Genomic DNA, 24810 nt, shown 5'->3' on the forward strand with positions numbered 1-24810 from the left:
CTAGTTGCTCTGCAAGCACACCAGAAAAAACTCTAATAAAGAAATATCCAGATGCTTTTAATCTGTATGGCATATAGTTGCTTTAAGGCTACACTGTCAAACCTCATTTCATGAGAAGAGACAAATTAGCAGACAATGAGCATGAACACAAAAGACCTAGCATACTTATAAGAAGAGAGGAGCAGTTGACTCTAACATCGTGATACGAAGCCTTAATAATCTCGAAGAAGAAGAAAATTTATTAGAAGAAAATCTAATTAAAGGAAAGGAGCCATATAGCGAACCTCTAAGGTGAGTAAGAGATCACAGTATGATTAAAGAAAAGGAAAAGGCTATTTTGAAAAGTCAGAATGATCAAGTTTCATCCCTTAGATAGAGGAGAAAGCCTTAAGATATGTCAAAGTCTATAAAGCAACAAGCAAGGAAAATGTCAAGCCAATTGGGCTTACTAGACCAAGCCCATAATAAAATATGGGAGAAAAATAGAAATATGTCAACATTAAGGCCACTACACCCATGCATGAAGGAAAAAGCCCAAACAAGAAAATAGCCTAGAGAACACTAAATGTTGTAAATGGAAAGCTCACAAATTTATAGCAGTCTTCTATTAGTCAAACCTCAATGCTGCAAACCCAAACTCTGTTCAGTCCCCACCCTTGATCAAAAATGAAGACCACCTTTATCAACCACAACCTGAGACTGCATAAAAGAGTAGGTCAATTTCGTATATTTTGAAGCCTCTTGATATTTCATCATCCTCTTCGATGCATATTGACTTATTTGGTGAAGAAGAACCTGTGACATTGGTGACTATATCAAGAGTTATTCTTGATGAGCTTGTTAATGACCCAGTCAAATAAGGTTGGGTTCTTGTCTTTTTCTATCTATCAATTGTTTAAATGATAATTGCTTCATGAAATTGTCATGGTATTGGTGGCAAAACTTTTCCAACACTATTAGAGATCTAGTTTCTTCTTACCACATAAATTTCCTATGCCTTCTCAAACCTAGGATTAGTGGGTCTCACGCTGATCATGTTGTTAGAAACCTTAGTTTTAATAGTTGGCTCCCAGTTGAGCTATGAGTTTTGCTAGGGGCATATAAGTTCTATGGAATGACAATGTTACTGAGGTTACTAACCTTTGCTCTACTACCCAACTTCTGCACTATAGACTCAATGATTTAAATTCAAATGATTACAACTTATTCTCCTTCATCTATGCTAAGACTTGCCCTGCCAAAAGAAAAGTATTATGGGAAACCATCAAAATAATCACTAACTATGCCCATGAGGTTTGGCTCCTAATAAGAGATTTCAATACCTGCTTGGACTTTCTTTATAAAGTTGGAGGATGCTCCCCATCTGCACAATCCATATTTGATTTTTCAAACTGCATCAACTATAATACCCTCTTAGAATTACCTTTAATTGGAGATAAATTCACCTGGAAAAAAAGTGGTGTCAAGGAATGATTAGACTAGACTTTTTGTAAAACCCTCTAGGAAAAATCTTATCCTTATACAAAAGTCGACCATTGTTTAAGATACAGCTTTGACTATAGGCATTTGGTTGTTAAAAATGACAACCCTCCTATTCAAACTCCATGTATTAAGAGATTCTTCTATCATGCGGCTTGAACTCTTGAAGAAGGCTTTTCAAGTGTGGTTAAAGATGCTTGGGATAACAAGAATTGGCTTGATAGAGTTGCTCATTTCAATAAATCTACCTCAAATTAGAATCAAAATGTAATTGGAAACATAAAAAAAAAAGAAATAGCTCAATCACAGACTTATAGGTATTAACAGAAAAATGTTGTGAGAATGATCATAAGGGACCTTTTTAATTAGAAAAATCTCTTTGACAAGAATACCAAAAGACCTATACTCAAGAGGAAATGATATGGTTTTAAAAATCTAGATGCAATTGGCTCTAATAGGGAAACTGCAACACTAGATTTTTCCATGCCATCACCAAGATCAAGCAAAAGAAAAGCATCATCAATGCTCTCCAAAATGATACTGGAGAATGGATTCAAGACAAAGACAGCTTAAAAGAGATGGCTTGTGACTTCTTTTAAAATCTTTATTCCAAGGATCCTAATATTTCTAGCTTTGTTAACTGGCCTAACATGTTTCCTTCCCTGTATAACAGTGATCTTCGGCTTATTCATAGAGAAGTTATTGATATTGAGAAAAAGAATGCTACTTTTGACTGGGAGCTTTCAAGGCACCTAGACCCGATGGTATTCAAGTCCATTTCTTCCAGTCACAATGGGATTTAATTGGGGGAAAAATAAGTTATCTTGTCAAGCATACTTTCCTCAATCCAGCCTTAGTCAAAGACCTCAACCACACCAATAATGTGCTCATCCCCAAAGTGGAACACCCTACCTCCCTTAAAGAGTTTAGACCTATCTCCCTTTATAATGTTAGCTTGAAAATCATCACCAAGATTATTGCTAATAAACTCAAAAGTGTTCTTTATCTCTTGTCGAACTAGCCCAATATAGCTTCATAAAAGGCAGACAAAGTTCTAATAATATCATTATTGCCCAAAAAATCATCCACTTCATGCATAGTAAAAATAGAACAAAAGGCTATATTGCTATTAAAGTAGACATGGAAAAAACTTTTGACAGAATTGATTAGAACCTCATCCAAAGTACTCTCACTAATATTGGCCTTCACCAAGTCCCTATATATCTCATCATGTCTTATGTCACCCCTACAACCATGAATGTCCTGGTGAGGAGACTTATCAATTTTCCCCCTTAAGAGGAATTAAACAAGGAGATCCTCTTAGCCCTCACCTCTTTATCTTGTGCATAGAGTGACTTGGACATCTCATTCAAAATAAGGTTGCTAGAAAGAATTGGAAGACAATTAAGATAAGCAACCAAGGCCCCAAAATCTCTCATCTCTTCTTTGCAGATGATCTCATCCTCTTTGTTGAAGCTTCTTCCCACCAAATAAGTGTCATAAGAGATGTCATGACTAAATTTTGTGAGGATTTTTGATATCGCATAAATTAATCTAAGTCTAAAGCCTTTTTTGCTAGAAATGTCAATTTCCATCGGGCTTAGGAGCTTAGTGACTTGCTTGGCATTAGAATTAACGCTGACCTTGGCAAGTACCTTAGTATTCCCCTCCTTCACCAGTGTACTTCTATTAAAACTTATCATCCCATCCTTCGGAAAGTTCGCAACAAACTCTCCTTATCGAAAGGTAAGTATCTCTCTCTTGTTGGTAGGGCTCTTTTAATTAATTCTGTCCTTTTTGTCATTTCCAATCATACTATGCAAACCACCCTTCTCCCAAAAGGAATCTCAAATGAAATTGAAAAGACTACCAGGAATTTCTATTAGAATTAGGGTAGGGCGGGTAAAAAGTTGCACCTCATTGCTTGTGATACCTTAAAAATGGACAAAAAAGATGGAGTATTAGGTTTTAAAGATCTCCACAAACAAAATATGACTTACATGATGAAACTTTGTTGGGGCTTATTAACCAAGACTAACTCCCTTTGGGTTTAAGTCTTAAAAGCCAAATATAAATGTAGATCTAATCTTTATCCCTCTGTCTGGAAGAAAAAGAATTCCTCTCCATCTGGAATGGTATATTTGCTATTTGGGATACCTTCTCTATTGAAGTTGGGAGGAGAATTCACAATAGAAAAAGAACCAAATTTTAGAGGATTTATGGACACCCTTGGTGTTGGTGTTCCCCTTATTCAATGTGTGGATAACAATCATCATTTGCTTAATCCTAATGCCATTGTTGATCACTTTATTCTACCCAATGGACACTAGAACATTCATGCTTGGCTTAAGTTCCTCCCTCTTTAGGTTATTTCAAAAAATTAAATGGACAAAATTACCCAATGATGGCCTTGAAGATTGCTCCATTTGGAGAAAATCCTCTTATAGGAACTTTAGTATTAAATTAGCTTATTTTTCTCTTCAGAATCCAATCTCTCATCCTATAGATACTTTTTGGAGAAAACTTTAGAAGTAGCCCATCCCTAAAAAGCAAAAGCAATTTTTCTGGCAAGTTTACCATGAGAGACTTCCCATAAATCATTTGACAGTATCAAGAGGCTTATCTTTGAATGCAAATTGCCCTTTTGAGTGCAATAGTAAGGAAAACACTTTACATATCCTTCGCTATTGTAAGGTTGCCAAGCAAGTGTGGTCCTATTTTACTAACCCTTTATATCTACAATTTTTCTTCTCTTTCAATTTGCAGGTCTGGTTGAAGATGAACTCCCACAAGACCATGGGATGCAGAACACAAAATACTCTCTCCTGGCTTAGCACTTTCTGCACAATTTGCTGGCTACTATGGAAAAATAGGTGCAAAAAGATAATGGAAGGCTAGAGATTTGATGTAAGGGCAATTAGTTACAGCGCACAACACCAAATCTCTGAGACAGTGAAAAATGGCAAATATAAACACAAGATTTTTCATACTGCTGAATGGACAGAAAAGAAGTGGTGTCCTCCCCCAACTGATTTCTTACGGCTAGGCGTGGATGGATCTGTCAAGCAATCGGGCTTCGCTTTGTGTGGGGGCATTATTAGAGACGCTTACGAGAGCTGGATCATGGGCTTTCAGCAAAAGCTTAGTTTTACCCTTCTACTAATGCTGAACTTCTAGCTATGGGTTTAGGATTAAGATTGTGCAAGCAATTCCAGCTGAACAAATCAAGTGCCATACGGACTCAGTTGAAGATCTCCAATTGCTCAAGACTAGTGGAGGATTAGAACACCCATTGCACTTTGAGATCCTCAACAGTCAAGAATTGTTATACTCTAACTAGGATATGGAGATAATTCACTCCAGACGATAGACTCTCCAAGTTGCTGATTTTTAAGCCAAAGATACCCATATCACTGCCTTTGATTTTGCAATATTGTATAAGCCCCCGATTGGATGTTATGACCTTTATTGGGCCAAATATTATGCTACTACTTTAGTTTGTAATCCCTCAGGCTTTTTTGCCTGTCCTTCTCGAAAAACAAAGAGGTGTTTTGACACCAAATATAAAAATAGTATTTTTGTAGTTTAAAATAAAGTATTTATTAGTCATTGCATCACGTAATTATCACCTCATCAATGTCATTATTTGAATTCATAAACAATATAATTAACTCAAAAAAAATATAATTTTTAATTTTATATCCATCTCTATTATACTTTATCATGCTGTCAAACGGCCACTCAGGTAATGGGAGGGACATGGAGCTGGTAAGGATAGACAAAGTCAGATTATTTTTTTTTTGGCTATGATAGACGATGGGCAAACCAGAATTGGGCTGGAGAGCGAAAGTCCGATAAGAAAGGCCCAAAATCTAAAAGATTTTCGAAGCTGTGCATTTGAGGACCAATGATGCCTCCTTGCATGGGCATCTCCCAACGTTCTTGAATTTTCTTCGGTTTGGCGCGAATTTCTCACTGCTCAAAAAAGGTTACCATCGCCGTCTGCGTCTGTTCCTTCTTGTTCGTCTTTTTCGCCAAAACTCTCACCATGCCCACCACCCTCTCTCTTTTGCAATTGAGCAGGTCCCCTCCATCTCCCCCCTCTCTATTCTCGGCTGCGGAATCCGTTCACCTCGGAATCCGCCATGGAAGGATGTATAGAATAATATCCACGCCGGCCCATAAATTCCGCCAATTTGGGCGACTCCAAGTGAAGCCCTCCGGCGCCACCACCGAAGAGGAACACGCCCACCTCATCCTATGGCGTCACCAGATCCTCGACCCCGACAGCGACATTGTGGCACGTTGGAACAGGATCTTCCTTGTCACCAGTCTCATCGCGCTTTTCATAGACCCTCTTTACTTATATCTGCCTTCCATCGGAGGCCCCGGTTGCTTGCAAACCAATACAAAATTGAGCATCATCGTCACTCTTCTGCGCTCCTTCTCGGACCTTTTCTACGTGCTCCACATGATCATGAAATTTCGGACTGCCTTCGTGGCCCCAAATTCTAGGATTTTTGGTCGGGGTGAGTTGGTTACCGATGCCCGAGAAATTGCCAGACGCTACATGAAGTCTGATTTTGTCATCGATCTCGCCGCGACGCTCCCACTGCCCCAGGTCACGTCAATGTCAATCTTTTTTTTAAAAAAAAAAAATACTCATAATTTCTTGCATTATCTCAAAAATATTTGATATTTTGTTTTGGGTTTCTCCTGCAGATTGTCATTTGGCTAGTTATTCCAACGTCCTCAGCTGACCATGCCCACATCACTCTGGCTCTTTTCGTGCTCATTCAGTATGTTCCTCGACTGTTTCTGATCTTCCCGTTGAACAAGCGCATTGTCAAAACCTCTGGTGTTGTTGCCAAGACTCCCTGGACTGGAGCTGCATATAATCTTCTACTCTACATGCTAGCTAGTCATGTAAGCTCACATACTTGCCCATTAATTTGGCCCTTCCTTCACTCTTTTTAAGGGTTGTTTTGTTCACGACGGCGCTGTGGTGGGATAGGTTACCGGAGCAACTTGGTATCTGTCTGCAATAGCACGACAATTGAATTGTTGGACTGAAGAGTGCAGAGCTGAGAACGAATTACAAACCCTGTCTTGCCTAATAAGTTATCTTGATTGTGGAACTTTGAACAACCCTGATAGGCAATACTGGCTAAATGTCACCAACGTTGTTAAAAGTTGCGATGTGAAGAGCGGGAATAACAAATATTCATTTGGGATGTTTCAAGCTGCTTTTAGGAAGGCAGTTGCTACTGGCAGTTTCAGTGAGAGATACTTTTATTGTCTTTGGTGGGGTATAAGAAATTTAAGGTATATTCCTCACTTGAAACGTCAGTGCTAATACTTCCTCAAATATTTCTTCTGAGCTATAGAAATTTACATCTCGTGCACCATTTCCTCTTTTATGTATTGCTCTGCTTCTCGTTTTGAAATCTAAGGTAGACGATGGAATATATAAATTTACATTGCGTGTCATTCTGATATCAATGTTACTTGATGATACTTTGATATGTAGTCATATCTCTGACGGTGAAATATTTTCTGGGGAAATCAGCGGTTGGAATCGAATTTCGGGACCATTAATTCTTATAGTTCTTATAATTTCTATACTACTTTAAATTGCCTGCAATTTTTATATTACCATGTTCACATATTAGAATTCACGTTATTTTTCCCCGCAGTTCATATGGACAGAACTTGGACACCACTGTATTCATCGGGGAGACCCTTTTTTCCATCATCCTATGCGTTGTTGGACTAGTGCTCTTTGCACTTTTGATTGGGAACATGCAGGTACGAGTTTTCCAAGTTATTTGTTAATCCCCAAGGCCACAAAAATACAAAACATTTTTCTTTTGGTTTAGATTTTTCAGTATAAAATGAACGTCTATGAGAAAAGTTTACTGGGATGGAAATATATGTATGTATGTGTCATGTGTATATAGAAGTAATGCAACTGCTAATTTTAGCTAATGAACATCTTTTCCGCTATTGAAGACATACTTAGAGTCAATGTCAGCAAGACTTGAAGAATGGAGGATTAGGAAGAGAGATACAGATGAATGGATGAGGCATCGCCAGTTGCCTCCAGATTTGCAGGAACGTGTCCGTCGCTTTGGTCAATATAAATGGCTCGCAACAAGAGGAGTTGATGAGAAATCCATATTGCTTTCACTACCTTTAGATCTACGTCGTGAAATCCAACGCCACCTGTGTCTTGCTCTTGTTCGGCGTGTATGTCTGCCTTCATCTTCCATGTCTTAGTTCACCAGTCTGGCATAGCTCTGGATCTTAATTAATCACATATAATCATATATTTACTCATAAGATTTCCGTGCTTATTTAGAAAATTGTTTGCACATCCAGGTCCCTTTCTTTTCACAGATGGACGATCAGCTCCTTGATGCCATCTGTGAACACCTTGTCTCGTCCCTAAGCACTGAAGGCACCTACATTTTTCGAGAGGGTGATCCCGTAAATGAAATGGTGTTCATTATTAGAGGACAACTGGAGAGCTCCACTACCAATGGAGGAAGGTCGGGCTTCTTCAATTCTATTACCCTCAGACCTGGAGATTTCTGTGGCGAGGAACTATTGACATGGGCCTTAATGCCAAACTCTAGCTCAAACCTACCTTCTTCAACTCGAACTGTCAGGGCTCTCACCGAAGTCGAAGCTTTTGCGTTACAGGCGGAGGATCTCAAAGCTGTGGCGGCTCAGTTCAAGCGCCTCCATAGCAAGAAACTTCAACATGCTTTTAGGTATTATTCCCATCAATGGAGGGCGTGGGCAGCTTGCTTGATAGAGGCTGCTTGGAGAAGGTACAAGAAACGCAAGGCGTCTAGAGAGTTGTCGCTGAAAGAGAGCCTTTACTACATGGCAAAACCAGAGGGAGAAACTAGTTACAGCGACATGCTTGATGTTGATTTGGAGGACTCATCAAGGGACGCCGCAAGTAATAGAACTCAAGCTCTTGGTGCTACTGTTATGGCCTCCACCTTCGCTGCAAATGCAAGGAAAGGCACTAATGCTGGCCGTAAATCTCAGGGCGGTGATCCTGTACCCCAATTGTTTAAGCCTGATGAACCTGATTTCTCTGTGTTATAGCAAGCAAACTTGTTAACGTACAGCTAGGAAATGACTTGGATGCAAAGTTATTAAAAAATTTTTGACTCTCCTGTAAATGTGTGTATTCATATGGTAGAGTAGCACTGATGTTCACATCTTCAACTGTAAGTTTAACGTGTTCTGTAAAATATATTTTGAAAAAATTTCCCCTAAATCATGGTAGATGCATTTTAATTTACGACCAAAGGATGGCTAAGATCGTTATTCAAAATCATTGGTTTTCTCTAGCGTTAATTTGTTCTGAGAATGGGATGAAATGAATTAGAGACGGAAAAAAGTGAGTTTTTTATTTTAAATTCCAAATACAAAAATAAAAAAATATAGAGATATTGTTGAATAATTATAATTGCATATCTTAAACCTTATGTCAAGAAATCTAGTTCTGTTTCAATCAAGACAACCAATTAGGGACTCCTGGTCTTGGATCTTAATTTGTCATTCCATTATTATTTCATTATATATTATCAAAACTATAAATTCAAATATTTTAATAATGTATTCACTTTTTCTAAAAAAAATTTGACGACACACATGATTTTAAAATCTCTGACATTTGGAATAAGGTAAAGAAATTCATTAATTGGCAGTGATGTTGAATTTCGTACACGCATGTACCATGAGTGTCATCAGTATGGAAGGATTATCGTAAAATCCTCAACTTACTTCCACCACACACATAAGTATATAACACGTTCTTGTCTTTCCAAACCGTGCTATGAAAGGAGCACATTTCATTCTGAATCGAACAAAGAAAGTTCAAAACGACGACAGGAACGAGCGACCCGCCCAGGGATCATGTGGTTGGTGTTAGTTTTTCATTCTGGGACTGCTTTATTGATGGAATATAGATGAGATGCGATTAGATTTATTTTAGATATTTAAAATTATTTGAATAATGATATTTAGAATATCCATTAGATTATTTAGGATTTTCAGATTTTTATCAATATCTTTTCTATGATTATTTTAAATTTTATTTATTTTTCAATAAAATAGGATAATTAGGCAAATCTATATCCTTTTTAAGGTTCTCAGTTGTGAGATATTCTTGTATGGATTCATATACTATCTAATAAAAACATCCTATATCAAAATTCATTTAATCTTATGTGTTATCCGGTTCATGCAAGAATTTATTCTTCTCTTTTCTCTCCTTTTTTTTTCCTCTCTTTTCTTCATTTTCTGTTTTTTAGCACTAAACTAAGACTACCAGAAAATAATTAAATATTATAGATGCTGAGAATAAGGATATCAATATTAAATAGCAAATAATGTAACAAAATAAACCTCCAATATGGCAATAAGTGGAGAAGGTCAATTGGGCATTACTAGCCTCAAGAAAGCCATGCACTCAGAAAAATTACCCTCAGTGGTTTCGTGAGATGATATGCATCTTTGGAAGGAGGGAAGTGAAAGCTGGTTGAGACTTTCTATTTTTCATACATTGATCCTTTCTCTTTTCTCTCTTCCCCTTTTATTCTCTCCGCTTCACATATATTCATGCTTTATAGTTTTTTTGTCATCAAATTAATAGTTTTCTTATTTTATACATATATATATATATATATAAACGTCTCATATTAAGTTATTAGAAAATTAATTACAATTATATAAATGTACAGTGAGTTATTTTAAAGTAGTTTAATTCATTTTGGTGTAAGTGACAAACCTTAACTTGTAATTAAAATAAACTCTAATATATGCTATCAAGAGTCAGGCTGATTTAAGAGTAAAATAAAGGGGAAAATGATATTAAAAAAAGAAATGAAAGCAGAAATCGGTTTAAAATATTTTATAAGTGAGAAATTTTCGTAAAATTTTTCAAGTATCTTTCTTCATTTTATTATTTTTTATAAAATATGAAATAATTTTTTCTTTGTTAAAAAAGTGACCTTCAAGAAATTTACATAATCTTAATTTCAATTTCAGATAATCTAAACCTTAAAGAAATAAAAAAAATTAGATTAAATGCAGGATGGAATGCAAGATAATTAATAATACTCGTAGAAACTTATAAAAGGACGAACAAATTCCAATCCTTCCCACTTATTAATTAATTAATAATGCAAATAAATTAAAGGCTAGCTTTGTGGGTCTCTTCTCGATGGAGAGTTTCCATGAGAGTTTCCATGAGAGGAGTGATGGAGACAAATATATTGCTGCAGTCTCCAACTCGTATCAATTATACACCATTCATGGAGGATTCCGTCCGGCATGCCTCCACAAACAGTGAGTCTAAGGCTCGCCAAGACGAGCCACCCTCAACCACCTCCTTCTTCGCCTTCTCCGCCAACTCCGCCACCTTCCTCCTCACCTCTCTCCCGTTCTCTCCTTCCATCAGCTCTCTCACCATTTTGCTTACCCCTTCTCCGGCCCAGCGAACCCTGGAACGCGTCAACTCTCAACCCCACCTTTATCTCCTCCTCCACCATTTTCGCATTCAGATGCTGTTCCGCCATCATTGGCCACGCCAGGATCGGCACTCCTCCGCATATAGCTTCCAGCACTGAATTCCACCCGCAGTGGCTCAGGAACCCCTTCACACTCTTGTGCATCAGTATTCCTCTCTGGTCCACCCACTCTCTCACTATAATCCCTCTCTCTTCCACTCTTTCTTCGAACCCCTGAGGTAGCTCCCACTCTTTCTTCCTCACCACCCACATAAACTCCACCTTCGATTCTTCCAATCCCGTGGCTATTTCTTTTAGTTGTTCGCTTGATATCTCGGCTTGCGACCCAAATGCAACGTACAGGACTTCCTGCTTTTTGTCTAACCACTCCATCCATGTTGGTTTTCTAGGTTCTTCGCTAAACTTATTCCTCGGCTCTTCGTCCAGGCATAAAGGCCCCACATAGTAGTGTGGTTTCTGATCCGACTCTGCGTAAGTGCTGGTGGCGGAGTACTCCAGTCTGGGAATATCGAACTTGGAAGCCGAGTGCAGGGTCCCCCATAAGAAGCCGTCAGAAACTAAACAGCTTACACTCGAAAGAGTCTCCAGCAATCGTTCGAAATGGGGCTGCATGTGCACCGTGGCGGAGGCAAACTTGCAGAACAGGGACATGGAAGTGAGTTTATCGGAGCTCTCGACGCCGGCGGGGATTTCGGGGACGTTGGCAGGGAATGGGAGGTCGATTATGGAAGCGGTGGTGTTTTGAAGGGATTCGGTTAAAAATGGGAGGTTGGCGGGGGTTGTGATAACGGTGACCGAATCACCGAAGTGTTACGGCGGAGGAGGAGGCGACCAAAGTGGAGGAGGGGAGTGGTGTGGCCTTTGGCCATGAATGGAAAAGGAAGGACGTGGTGTTGGCACGAGTCTTCCTCACACTGAACTAAACCCATGTTTTCTTGGTTAACCAAAATCTGCATGTGACCGCCACTTTGTATGAGCTAAATTGTTTGAAGGACCATAAGTAGTGATAGCGAAGGAACGCCATGTGCAATCATAGGGGCAGTATTTTAGGCTCAAAATAAATAAGTAAATAATAAAAAAATTCTGGGAGTAGCCTTCAAGCCAAAGATGATCAACGGTGATTATTTAAGAATATTTATTAATTAGCTTTATATTTGTACTTAGAGGCCAAGGCACTTTTTTTTTTAATTAATAGTGTGCTTGGTAGCACCGAATTACATGTTGCACTATGTGGTGTAACATGCACGGTAAAACATATTTTGAAAAATTTTCCACTAAATGACAAGAGATACATTTTATAGGGGAAACAGGTTCAATTAGAGGTAAGCAAGTGACCCTTGACCCGGTCTAGACCATTGGGCTGCATTCACGTTCCCACTCGTATTTATAGATATTTCTTTTTTTAATTAAGTCCGTTACAGTTTTTTTGGGTAAAAAATTAAGTCGATTAGATTGAGTCTAAAATAAAATCCAAAAAAAAAAATACCAAAAGCCTCTAATGTGCCATTTTTTAATGTCTCTTATAATATCCCAACTTTTTAATTTTATTTTTTATTTTTCTTTGAATAATTAGCTTCTACATAAAATAAAAGATATTTGAATATCTTGATGTCCCAAAATGATAAAGATTTATATTTTTTATGATTTTTCAAAAATAAAAGGGTGTATTTGTGATATTTTTCTTTAAAAAATCATAAAAAATATAAATCTTTATCATGGGACATCAAGATATCCAAATGTCTCTTATTTTATGTAGAAGTTAATAATCTAAAGAAAAATAAAAATAAAATTAAAAAATTAAAGTATTATAAAGAATATTAAAGAAGGGCACATTAAAAGTCTCTAACAAAAAAAAATCACACTACAAAGCCCAACCTATTAAGCCTTTTTTCCCCCTTACATCTTCTCAACTTTTCCTCCAGTCACAAATTTGCAATTTTCATTATAAATGATAGCGGTCTAGACTCTTTAAATATCATTTCAAAGTTCAAATAAAAAACCCAGCGTCTCATCTATTGCTCTTCTCTCTCAAATCGCAGCAGCTTGTCACCTTCTTTCTCTTATCGCACCTTTCAAGTATGTACCCTGTTGCCCTTCTTTAATCTTCATTTGAAAACCTTGCATCTCTCTCCCTCGTCGTTGTTGGACGACCAGTTGCCTTGTCTCCTTCCGCTGCTTGTCTATTTGTCCCTTGCCTTCATTCTCGCTCTACACATGCGGCGCTTTCCCAGCGTCCATATGCCTCTTCTGCTTTCGTCTTCTCTTCTTTGAATCTTAACATCTATTTGAAGTCCCGGTGCATCGTCATCCAGCTCGTGCTGATCTTCTCTTCTTGCTTTAATTAGCGTCCAAATGCGTCTTCACTCATTATTGCTCTCCCTCTATCTAGATCTGTATAATAGTATGGGGATTACTTATAAAATTGCTTTGATGAATTGTCGGGTACTTGGATATAATTTGAGAATCATCATTACACTTTGGGGATATTCTGATCTAAGATTTGGCAAACAAAGGTATATTTCTTAGCTTTCTAAAATTTAGGAATGATTTTTTTCCCTTTGGATCTCTTCCCGTATTTTTTTTTATTGTAATGAATTTTTCCTTTTACTTTGGTTATAGCATTGAAAAGTTTTGAAAATTGGAATAGGTGCTTGCTCGGTTTTATTTTTTTTAAAGGCTTTTGCACAAAACTGGCTAATCTCAACCCATCCAGTAGCCTATTTGAATTTCAGTTAAATATAATTAATTATGAAAATAATTGACTAATATGATCGATTTTGATTATAATTGATTATGTTATAAAGTAATATGTTTATATACTATTTTTCTGAATTGATTTTGGATAGAATTGAAGATGTTTAAATAATTGAATTAGAATTAATTTGGCTATGCAAATTATCATAAAGGGCATTACTTTTCAAAATTAAATTATTAATAAATTTCTATCTAATATTATTAAATTTGTTAAATTTTATTTAAAAAATAAAATATATTATTTAAATTATATGTCTGATCAATTATAAAAGTTTAAATTATATTAATATTAACAATTTAATTTACGTAAATAAATAACTCAATATATGTTAGTTTAAATAAATTTAACAAAAAATAAAGATTTAATTTTTAAATATCAAACATCAATTTTACAATAACTAATGAAGATGAAAATATACAAATTGATCCCTAATGACATCATAGATATGAGTCATAGCTAATGAATATATTATGGATGATGGTAAGGATGAATATTCATCAATGTGATAATATTCTTGTTTCTCATGCTCTATTTGATCTTCCCTTTCATGACACAAAAAATCAAAATCATAACTAGATTGTCTTCTAATGAAATTATGCATCATCATTGATGCAACAACGATCTGAACTTATATATCATAGTCGTAGCTAGGCATATTATGTAATATTGCAAACCTGTTCTTCCAAAATTCAAATGTTCTTTCTATTATGCACCATAAACTTGAATAAAAATAATTAAAGACCTTATTATTGTTTGCAAATTCAGTTGATCTTCTAAAATTAGAAAGATGGTAGTGTTCTTGTCTATATAGACTAAGATATTCATTTGGTGTTGGTAGCCGGTATTTACCAAATAATATTTACTTGTAAAAAAGAGATTATTATCAAAGTTTGTAAGTTAAAAAGTCCAACATAAATAAATTAAACCAACAAATATAACTAAAGGCGGTGTAAAAGGTTCATTAATTAAGTTGTCAGAGCACGTTTAAAAGCGAGCATCATGTGCAGTACCCTATCATCCAACTAAGACAAAAGCAAAGCATATATCTTTATCACACACAACTATTACATTTTACGTTGAGATTCCTTTTTTTCAATATATTTTAATTTTTCACTGGTGGGGACTACACATAGAATATGTGTACCATCAATTGCTCCAATTGTATTTTTGAAAAATGACCAATACCACTTATCATTTTGTATTTTGTTTGATACGCAACAAAAAGGACCTATCTTATGGTTTAATATATTCCATTGTAGATTGAAAGCAAGCCATTAAAACTTCATAGAAATATATGTGAATAGTCTCTCTTGAGTGTTGAAATCTTTCTTGTGTCATCTTGTTTCCTAGCCCATGTCCAATTGTATTTAAAAATATTGCAATCATTTCTTGTACTCTCATTCACCTAATATCCTTTAGTCCATGCCGTATCAATTCACTGCATAATTGATGAAACACATATAGTTTCATTCTAAACATTTCATAACAATGAATTGGGTGTCCTCCTAAGATTTCATTCACCCACAAATGACCTGTATATTCATTATTTCTTCATGGCTTTTTACACAAATGTTTTAATGCATACAACTAATCAAAGCATTAACTTTTTAGGCTCTCTTTAACTTTTTTTTACATGACTCTTTCATACTCCTTACTGCCTATAGCCAAACACATAAATAATATGTACACTTAATTTCAATTATAAATATATATAAATAATTTAACTATACAAATATCAATAACTTTTCCACAACATTAAAATATTTCAATAGCATATATAAAAAGCACATAAATAGTTGAAAGAGTGACATAAGTCAAATTCAACAATATAATATAAATATGTCAGACTAATCTTTAAGTAAGATAATAAATCACAACAATACAATGAAACAAGAATTAGTACCTTAAAAAGACCTTAGTACTATATTATTCTTCAATAAAAAGGAATTAGTACATTAAAAAGGCCATATTACTATATCATCCATGAATACACAATCAAACAACTATACACTTGTTATCATAATCTTGTCAACTTTCTTTATGTAGCCATACACTTATCATTGCTAAGTTTGTAATACATGCCTACCTAGAAAACTACCTTAATTTACCTTTAGTTATGATTATCACGACAAGCTTATAAATGGGTACAAACTAAGGAACCATGATATTAGAAAGTCATTTTGTAACTTAATTGATGCAAATGGCATTGCTAAGATCAGTGACTCAATTTTTCATGTTTCCAGTGAAATATACAATATCTTTCAATTTCCAAAGGAGCTAAAATGAATTTTCACTAGACTATTAAAATTTCATTATTTTCGTACATCAAAATCTAGCAAAGAAAGGAATCCAATTTTTCCTACTTATTGACCATTTTTCCATCATGACCAAAATGAATGTACTCCATTTCCAATTCAGCTCCTGGCTTGTTCATGAGAGCATCTTGCTTTCCCAAATCAAGTCATGAGTTCAGTTAGGCAGTAAAGATTTTGTACTAGAAAATGAATATACTCAAAATCTCAAGCATATTATTTTTCATCCCAACATATTATTTCCATGATTAATTATATACCATCCAATACAGAGTCTCAGGCAACTAAAAACAGCATAAAAACTTAACAAAGAAAGCAAAATTACAAGCCACAGCTAAGCTTGAAGTGACAAGAAAAATTTCCACACCATCCAAAACAAAGTCACCAAATTGCTCAAAATAATGCTTGGAGAAGATCATTTACCTTGCAAGAGGCTTAGCCCAGCTAATGCTTCACTCAAATAGATCAAAGGAGATCAAAGATGAAGAAGACACTGGATGACAAGCATATTAGAGATGGGGCGAGTAGATCAAGGCAAGACTAACCTTCTTCAACTATGGCTAGAGATTACTGCCACTGGCCATAGATCAAAGATTATAGATAGTAGTCGAGGATGTCAGGAGAACAGCACAGGAGAAGGACCACATAGATCTGCATATAAGAGACAAGAGAAAATAAGATGGCCGAAGATCTTTGCCTCTGGCCATAGATCAAAGACGATGGGCAATGACCACATTAGGGGTGGGTGAATGATGGTAGAGAGATAGCACAAGGAAGTTATAGATCAAAGAGAGTGAGAGACGGGAGATGACAGATAACAAGAGAATGAGAAATGAGAGAATTTATGTATAATAAAATGGGTGAGGGTAATATTGGCGGGTAGGATAGTCTTTGACAAATAATTAATATTGCAATAGGAGAATTAAATCCTAGAAGTTGCCTCTACAAGGTTATATCAAAACGTGATTTTTGGCTGATAATCGATTACTTAAAAATAGTGTTGTTTAGAAAACTTTAACTAAAAAATTGATTTTATGTCTTATCCAAACAGGTAGTATATCTATATGGGCTAGCCTCAACCCATCCATGCCAGTACAAGCTAGCCTCACCTATTTAAGGGCTAAAATGGGCCATGGATGAGTACTAGTTGGCCTAGCTCATCTTGTGCAATATGGGATCACTTGTCTTATAGCCCCTCAGGCCAGCATGTCTCATTTATTACACAGTCCTAGTTTCAGTGCTCCTTATGCTTATTAGGTTTATGAGATATGAACCATTTATATTTTGATATGAACGGTACAAGTTTAAAGATTTGTTTTATTTTTATTAAAATAAAAAATATAAAAATTTTAATAAATTTATTTTATTATCAATTTAAACAATACATATTTAATATAGATGATCCAATTTAATATTATTATAAATTATTGATTCAAATGTACTCTGAACAATTTAAATTTAAAAATTTTAACTCGCAACTTTGTTAAAAAAAATTCTTTTTGAATGTACCAATTTAGATATTATCTTTAATTTTAATATTATATTTACAAAAATAAAAATTTAAAAAAATTAATATTAAATCTAGACTATTCAAAATACATCTAGATGATTAATTTATAAAATTATTAAAACTTTTAATATTTAACTGGATCATTCAAATTAAATTTATATTATCTAGATTGATGATAAAATAAATTTATTAAAATTTTTATAATTTTATTTTAATAAACATACATAAAAATAAAAACTAAAACCTTTAAACCTAGACTGTCTATATTAAAATTTGAATTGTTCATATCACATCAACCTGATGAGCACAAGGAACTTATGAGTATTGAAACTGGTTCATTTTGTGGGTTTATTTGGTTTCTATTTTTAAAAAAACAATAGAATTTGAAAACTTGTTTAGCTAAGTGTTTTAAATTTGATTGTTTTCAAAATTGTTCTGTTTTTTGTTTTTAAAAATAAAAAATAAAAACACCTTAAAACTGTTTTTTTTTTGTTTTTACAATATGTTACATTTGATTATTAAAAACTATAGTTACCTTAACTAATTAGTATAATAAACCACCATCATTAACTGTAAAAAAAAAATCACCGTCGGTCAATTTTAATTCTAAAGATTTTTTTTTTTAAAATGAACATAACCAAATAGATTTTTTAATGGAGCTTTTTCACATATAGCTCATATCATAAAATCAAATAAAAGAAATAGCTTATCCTTTCTTAAATTTCAAAAATGGCCTTTTTAATATTTAGTTTATAATTAATTTACAAAATTGCCCTTTTAATATATGCTTTTTGCAAATACTAGAAGATTTAAAATATAAGAAATCTTTGAAACTGAATGCAATGAAGTCTAAAATGACCTTTTTTATAGATGAATGTGAGCGAGAAGATGGAACTGGATGTGAGAGAGACGAACGTGAGACAATAGAACAGTGTGAGCAAGCTATAATCACAATCGCGAGAGACAAACGTGAGGTGAGATACATCGATGGTACTCAACGGAATAGAGCATGTCAGTGGCAAAATTGAGCTACATATTCATGATTTTTTATTTTATTAGATTATGTGTTTGACTCTCTGTGATAAACTTAAAGTCCAAAAATTTTTGTGGACTATATTTAATCCATTTTGAGCAAATGATTATGTATTTTTTTTGTTATTGATTCGTGATACTATAACATTGATATATTAATGTATATCACTAATATACTATCATAGATCAACATCACTAAATAATCAGACATAAACTTGTTTATCATTGATATACATATGTATATCAATGATATAGTATCAGAGATCAACAATACGAAAAATACATAATCATTTGCCAAAATGAATTAAACACAGTCTGGAAAAAAATTGATGCTATCGAGAGATGTAAAAATGGTAAAAATATGATGACAAAGAATAGATTCTAGCTTAGTCTTCTACTTCTAAAAATGAAGGTTCCTCTTCAATGTCTAATGTCCTCTTTATAGTGTTCCTAGGAAAAACGGGGAGAGAGAGAGAGGGAGAGAAGAAAGCTCTGCAATGAGGGAAGGCACCGACAATTTATATTCAAAAAAAAAGGATTGATTCAGAGAAAAAAAAGAAAAGATTCAGTCAATTAAGGATTAGTTACAATAAATATATTTTGTTTTAATAATAAATTTAATTTGAGAATAAAAAAGATATATCTAATTCATTTTATGAATGGGCCATATTTTAAAATATTCATAAAATCTCATACATAATTTATGGGAGTTATGTTTTTTGAGGCCATTGAGCTAATTTTCACATTAATTAATTATTAACTTGATAGAAATAGGATTAGACTTCTTTACACAGCATTTAGAAGATGTGAAGCTATAATTATTTAACAATATATTTCTAAACATATTTTTTATTCTTTATTTAGAGACATAGAGCTTGTTTGGTTTTGCTCTTAATTTTTGTTTTTAAAAACTGATTTGTAAACTGATTTTTAAAAATTGTTTTTCAAGACAAACAAAAAAATGTTTGGTTATGTTAATTTTAAAACATTTTTAGAATTAAAAATTGACCAATAATAATGTCACTTGTAGTTAATGGTGGTGACTTATGATACTAATTAGTTAAGCTGACCACAATTTTCAACTAGTAAATTAAAGTTCCCATGCATCTTATACTACAATTTTTATAAATAAATGTCAATTATGCAAAAAGATCTTTCCTAATAGAATAACTTGTTGTAGACAAATTCTCCATATCATTTTATATGCAGTGGGGTTGTGTAAGTATTGCTTTTCATATTAAATGTGTATGTTAGGGTTAATCAAATGGTTAAAAACTAAATGCATGTGATAGGAAGCAAATTACAAAAATTCATAATCAATTCGATTAAATTATTGAAGACTTCCCTATAAACAACATTAGGAATTATATACGTGGATTGACCACTCTCATCAAGAACGAACATTTTTGAATCCTTCCTATTTCAAACACGAGAAACAACAAAGTATAACCATCTGTCGGTAAAAATAGGATAAGGCAAGTGTAAATTGACATGACACGGGCTCTAGGCTTGCTCTTATTCATGGTCATTGTAAAGGCTAACATAATGGAAAGCTACCTCCTAATAGTAAATGGTAATCAGATGGACACATAGCAATATGCGATATACATACTTTTGTCCTTACAATGGACCTAGACATTTCCTCGACCTCAATAACATGTTTTTTAAATTTATGTAACTATGAGACATGTACCATTGCAGAATCCCATAAACTTATTAATGCTTCACATTAAAATAATTAGAGTGCCAACTTTTAGGCTTATTTCATGATTCGGGAGGCTTCTCATTGTAATTAAATTTAGAAAATCTGTAGAGTGCAAGTCATCAAGCGAATTCTTGTCCCCATCATTGTTCACAATACTACTAGAGCTCAAATATACAACTTCTTCTCCAGGGAGGGGACAACATATACATGTTTACTTCTTCAACCACAACCAAATGCTAAGATAGCCCTATCTCTAAATTTTGAAATATGAAAAATTATAAACACTGTTAAGGAAATTCAGGAAAGTTGAATTAACAATAGACTTTATTAGATTATAGATTACCTAAACCATCTATTAACAAATTAGCTACGATTTTAATATCCATAGACCCTTTATTAACTTCAGCAACAGTCCATCGTCATTTGAGATAATCTAATCAGCAAAATCCTAAAGAGCACTGATAGACGGTATATCATTTATTGTCGTAAGTCTCATGTTTCTTATTAATATAAGAAGTTGACAATTATCCCATGTATACAAAAAGTTTATGGTTACAAGAATAATAGCTTCTTTGGATCTACATGAAGTCTCCGCCAAATACAACAACTTTTCTTTTAAATGAAAGATTGGTAGCTAATGGGTTGCTTAATTTTAGAATATCCTTTAAGCATCTGTTAAGAGCTACAGAACAAAACTTGTGCACCATTAAAGCATCATCCCATATAATCAATGACATGTGAACCAATAATTTAGCTAAGTTGCTTCCTTGTTTTATGCTACGTATAGCATCTTTTGTTAAAAAAACGAAATACAAAAGTTTGAGTGAGCTAGTTCATCCTCCTTAGAAGCAGTAAATAAGTTATCTCGCTTGATACTACATTAAAAATAATTTTATCTCTGAATCATAATGAAGCAAACAATATCTTCCAAACATACATCTTTCCAACACCACAATATCCCTCAATCACGTCACGTTTGCCTTGACTATGATAACTCATATAATATCCTAATTCCTCAAAATTTCCACAATATTTATGTTCCATAATTATTTCAACATTATCATTATTGTCATTATTACCAATTATGCTTACTTCCCCAAGTAAAAAGACAATATAATGAGCCCACAACTCCCATACTTAAAACAACAATAAATTCTCAATTTATGCAATCTTTTTTATTTTTTGTGTGAATAATTTGCCCAATACTATTAGCTTCTCAACCTTATTCAACTTCTCATTTTCAAGAAAGACCCTTACATGTCCCCTTAAATACTTTTTTTTTTTTTCAAATGGACCTACTGTATCTTTTAAGCTGTACAATGAAGTTAGAAAATCACTTATTGTTTCGTCTCCCACTACTTGAGGATGGCCGTTTAATAAACGAATGCCACAATTAGAGTTTTAAAAATTGAATGGTTTTTTTTCCCAAATAAAAATTTCAAAATATTCCTAATCATTCCAAATATTTAAAATCAATGAAGAATCATATTTATTTTCACAAGTACTTGTGTAAAAATTTACTTAGAATTTAGAAATAGAAACTCCTTTAATCTCTTTTTTTTTTTAACCAAAGACTCCTTTAATCTCAAAACATCATTGTGACCTTGTATGTACTTCAAAAAGTATCCTATTATATTAGAAAAAAGATGTCAAAAAGCTAAATAACAAAATCATGACTTTAAAGGTGAAGTTTGGAAAAAATAATTCCTTAAAGCCAAAAAAAAATTATAGATGTATGAATCAGGGAAAAAAAAACGTAACTCAGTGAATTCTTAGCAAAAACACTACTTCACATAATATCTTGTACAATTTCAATAATTTATCCACTTATGTGTGTCTAAATATCTGGTATAATTTCTTTTTATCTCATGATCTTGTATTTTGGTTTTATAAATTTTAAAACCATTTTTATAATATTTATATAATTTTTTCAAAACTCTCCCAAAATTTAAGACAATTGAGTTTTATATATTAAGCTCACATATAATTTTCTAATACTCAAATAATTTTTTTTATAAATTGAAACACTATTTTAACTGCTTATTTAATCCCACAAAAAAAATTATATGTTTCTCCTTTTCTAAAAATTATATCTTTGACACCTTTTAAAATAAATTATCTTCAATCACTAATTATATGGTAAATTTCAATTACCAAAAAATCTTATCCAATGTTACTTAAATCTTAACAATAAAATTTGGGATGTTATAGATAGTATCAAATGATGAAGCGCACAAGATATGGTAAATTTAGAGCCCATTTGAATTTCAATTGGGTGTAATTAATTATAAAAATAATTGATTAATATGATTAATTTAAATTATAATTGATTATATTGTAACATAATATATTTGGATACTGTTTTTTTGAAATTAATTTTAATGAAATTGAAAATATTTAAATAATTTAATTAAAATTAATTTTAGACGTGCAAGTTATCATAAGGATGTGTTTGATTCGAGGGGAGAGGAGGTGATGGAGGGAAAAATTTTAATGTTACCTTGTTTGATTTTGTTGGAGGGAGGGGAGGAGAGAAGGTTTTTAATAATTTTTTATTTAGTTTAGGAGGGGAAGGGAAGGGAGATGAGGTAATAACTAATTTACTATTATATCTTTATATATTAGTTTAAAATTTTTAAAATTTTTTTAGTAGAGAATAATTTTACACCTTAATTTAAATTGCATGATTTTTTAAAAATTTACTCTCATCCTATCATATTGTCAATATGTGAAAAAAAAAATTAAACCAATAATTATAATGATAATAATTTTTATAAAAAAATAAATAACTAAAGATATAATAAAATATGATGAAATATAACTTTTAAAAAAAAAACTCAATAAGCTCAGTCTGGGAGTGAAACACAATTTGATATGAAGGAATTTTTTTTAGTGATGGATATACTTAGAAAATTAAAATTTAAATAAGGATAAAATAGTAAAAAAAATTAGCTGCCCTCCAAAAAACCTCAATTTTGACGGGAGCAATATGAGGGGAGGGGAGGCCCTCCAAAAATCCCAACCAAACACAATCTAAAAAACATTACTTTTTAAAATCAAATTATTAATAAATTTATACTTAATATTATTAAATTTATTAAATTTTATTTAACACAAAAATGAATTATTGACAAATTATTTATTATTAATACGGTAAAGTGATAATCAAATAAGTAGGTATAGATAGCTTAACACAAAAATCAATTTTAGCCTATTCAATCAATTATCTTATATATATGATGTTTGGGTAATTTTCTTTTAAAAATCAATTTCCTCCCAAAAAATCGATCCTGGAGACAAACCAAACAGGCAATTCGTTGGTAAAAAGAAAAAAGAAAAAACAAGTTCATTTATGAGATGAGTTAACAAAAATTATATGCATCACAAAACAAAATGACATTAATGTTTAGAGTTTTTCTATTGTATCTTCAGATTAGATCATGACCTTTGTTATGGGATTTTTCTGTCTTGTCCCGGTCCTATAAGTGAGGGAAGGGATATAAGATAAAAATTCAATCCTTTTTTTTTTTATAATTGGATACAGGATGTGGTTATTATAAAAAAAATCACTTTTTTATGAAAAGAAAGGTAGAAAATTTAATTTACATGTTAACTACATCTATTTATATAATAAAACGATATATCCTGTAACACTAAGGCACAATTCGTGAGAGTTTTAGTTTCCCTGGCAAACCCTTTACGAAATCTTGAAGGAGTGACTGACAGAAAAATTTCTTGAATAGTGGATACGTGATTCTTTTTTTTTTTTAATTTTCAACCAGTACAAGAATCTGATGTTGCTCTCCAGATTCATGCCCAGGAAAGTTCAGCTTTTCCATGCTTTAAGATATCATCCCATAACAAATAATATAAACTTATGAATTGTAAAAGGATTTGTGGAAAGGCAGTAAAACATAAGAAAGATGAACTTAGCTTGTCTTTGAAATCAGACATTGGAGAGTTGGTGTCTTGGCGAGACGAAGCATGTGCATGGAAGCAGACTGTTGAAGAAGAAGATTGACACTGTGAGGAAGAGAAGACGATGCAGAAGAAAATGGCACCGAAAAAGGAAAAAAAAAGTCATAGAATGTTGAAAAGGCGAGTTTATTGTGCTCCATTATGTGACTTTCATTTCTACTCTTTTATTTTTCCGTTTCATCCTCCTCAGGTTAGACAGAACTCGCCCTCAAGTCAAATTCATCATCTTCGTCAACATAAGAAGATAGATCAGCGACATTGAAGTTGGCAAATACATCATAAGAACCAAGTAATTCAACCTTGTAAGCATTGTTGATCTTTTACGCTATCTTGAATAGACCATCATCTCTTGAGGACAACTTAGCATTTGGTTGTTTAGAAAATCGTTCCTTTCATAAATGTATCCAAACCAAATCGCCCACATTAAAAGCTTGATACTTTTAATGCTTGTCATGTTGAGTCTTGTATCTTAAATTCTACTTCTG

At 33.3% G+C, this 24810-nt stretch overlaps 2 protein-coding genes across 2 annotated transcripts; one reads left to right on the forward strand and one right to left on the reverse strand.

The window, feature by feature from the left end:
• Positions 1-5429: 5429 nt before the first annotated feature.
• Positions 5430-8695, forward strand: LOC129306694 (cyclic nucleotide-gated ion channel 18). The gene is made up of 6 exons (XM_054947400.1): positions 5430-6100; positions 6202-6405; positions 6494-6804; positions 7176-7287; positions 7492-7728; positions 7861-8695. Exons 1-6 carry the CDS (start codon positions 5528-5530, stop codon positions 8599-8601), a joined length of 2178 nt encoding a protein of 725 aa, XP_054803375.1. The 5' UTR covers positions 5430-5527; the 3' UTR covers positions 8602-8695.
• A 2056-nt stretch (positions 8696-10751) lies between these two features.
• LOC129304605 (UDP-glycosyltransferase 90A1-like) lies at positions 10752-11972 on the reverse strand. Its single transcript, XM_054944320.1, is given in 3 exon segments — positions 10752-10997; positions 10999-11833; positions 11836-11972. Coding segments are annotated over 3 exon segments (1155 nt in total). The 5' UTR covers positions 11963-11972; the 3' UTR covers positions 10752-10804.
• Between the last annotated feature and the right edge of the window lie 12838 nt (positions 11973-24810).

The sequence above is a fragment of the Prosopis cineraria genome, unplaced genomic scaffold, assembly GCF_029017545.1.
Source record: "Prosopis cineraria cultivar Desert tree isolate PC_DT_omini unplaced genomic scaffold, ASM2901754v1 PC3, whole genome shotgun sequence".
In the NCBI taxonomy this organism is placed as follows: domain Eukaryota; kingdom Viridiplantae; phylum Streptophyta; class Magnoliopsida; order Fabales; family Fabaceae; genus Prosopis; species Prosopis cineraria.

Excerpts from the sequence above, each read along its gene's own strand:
- LOC129306694 (XM_054947400.1), top strand. The coding sequence starts at position 5,528 with ATGCCCACCACCCTCTCTCTTTTGCAATTGAGCAGGTCCCCTCCATCT. Across the intron at positions 6,101-6,201 it reads CGACGCTCCCACTGCCCCAG|ATTGTCATTTGGCTAGTTAT; the intron begins GTCACGTCAATG and ends TTTCTCCTGCAG. Across the intron at positions 6,406-6,493 it reads TCTACATGCTAGCTAGTCAT|GTTACCGGAGCAACTTGGTA; the intron begins GTAAGCTCACAT and ends GTGGTGGGATAG.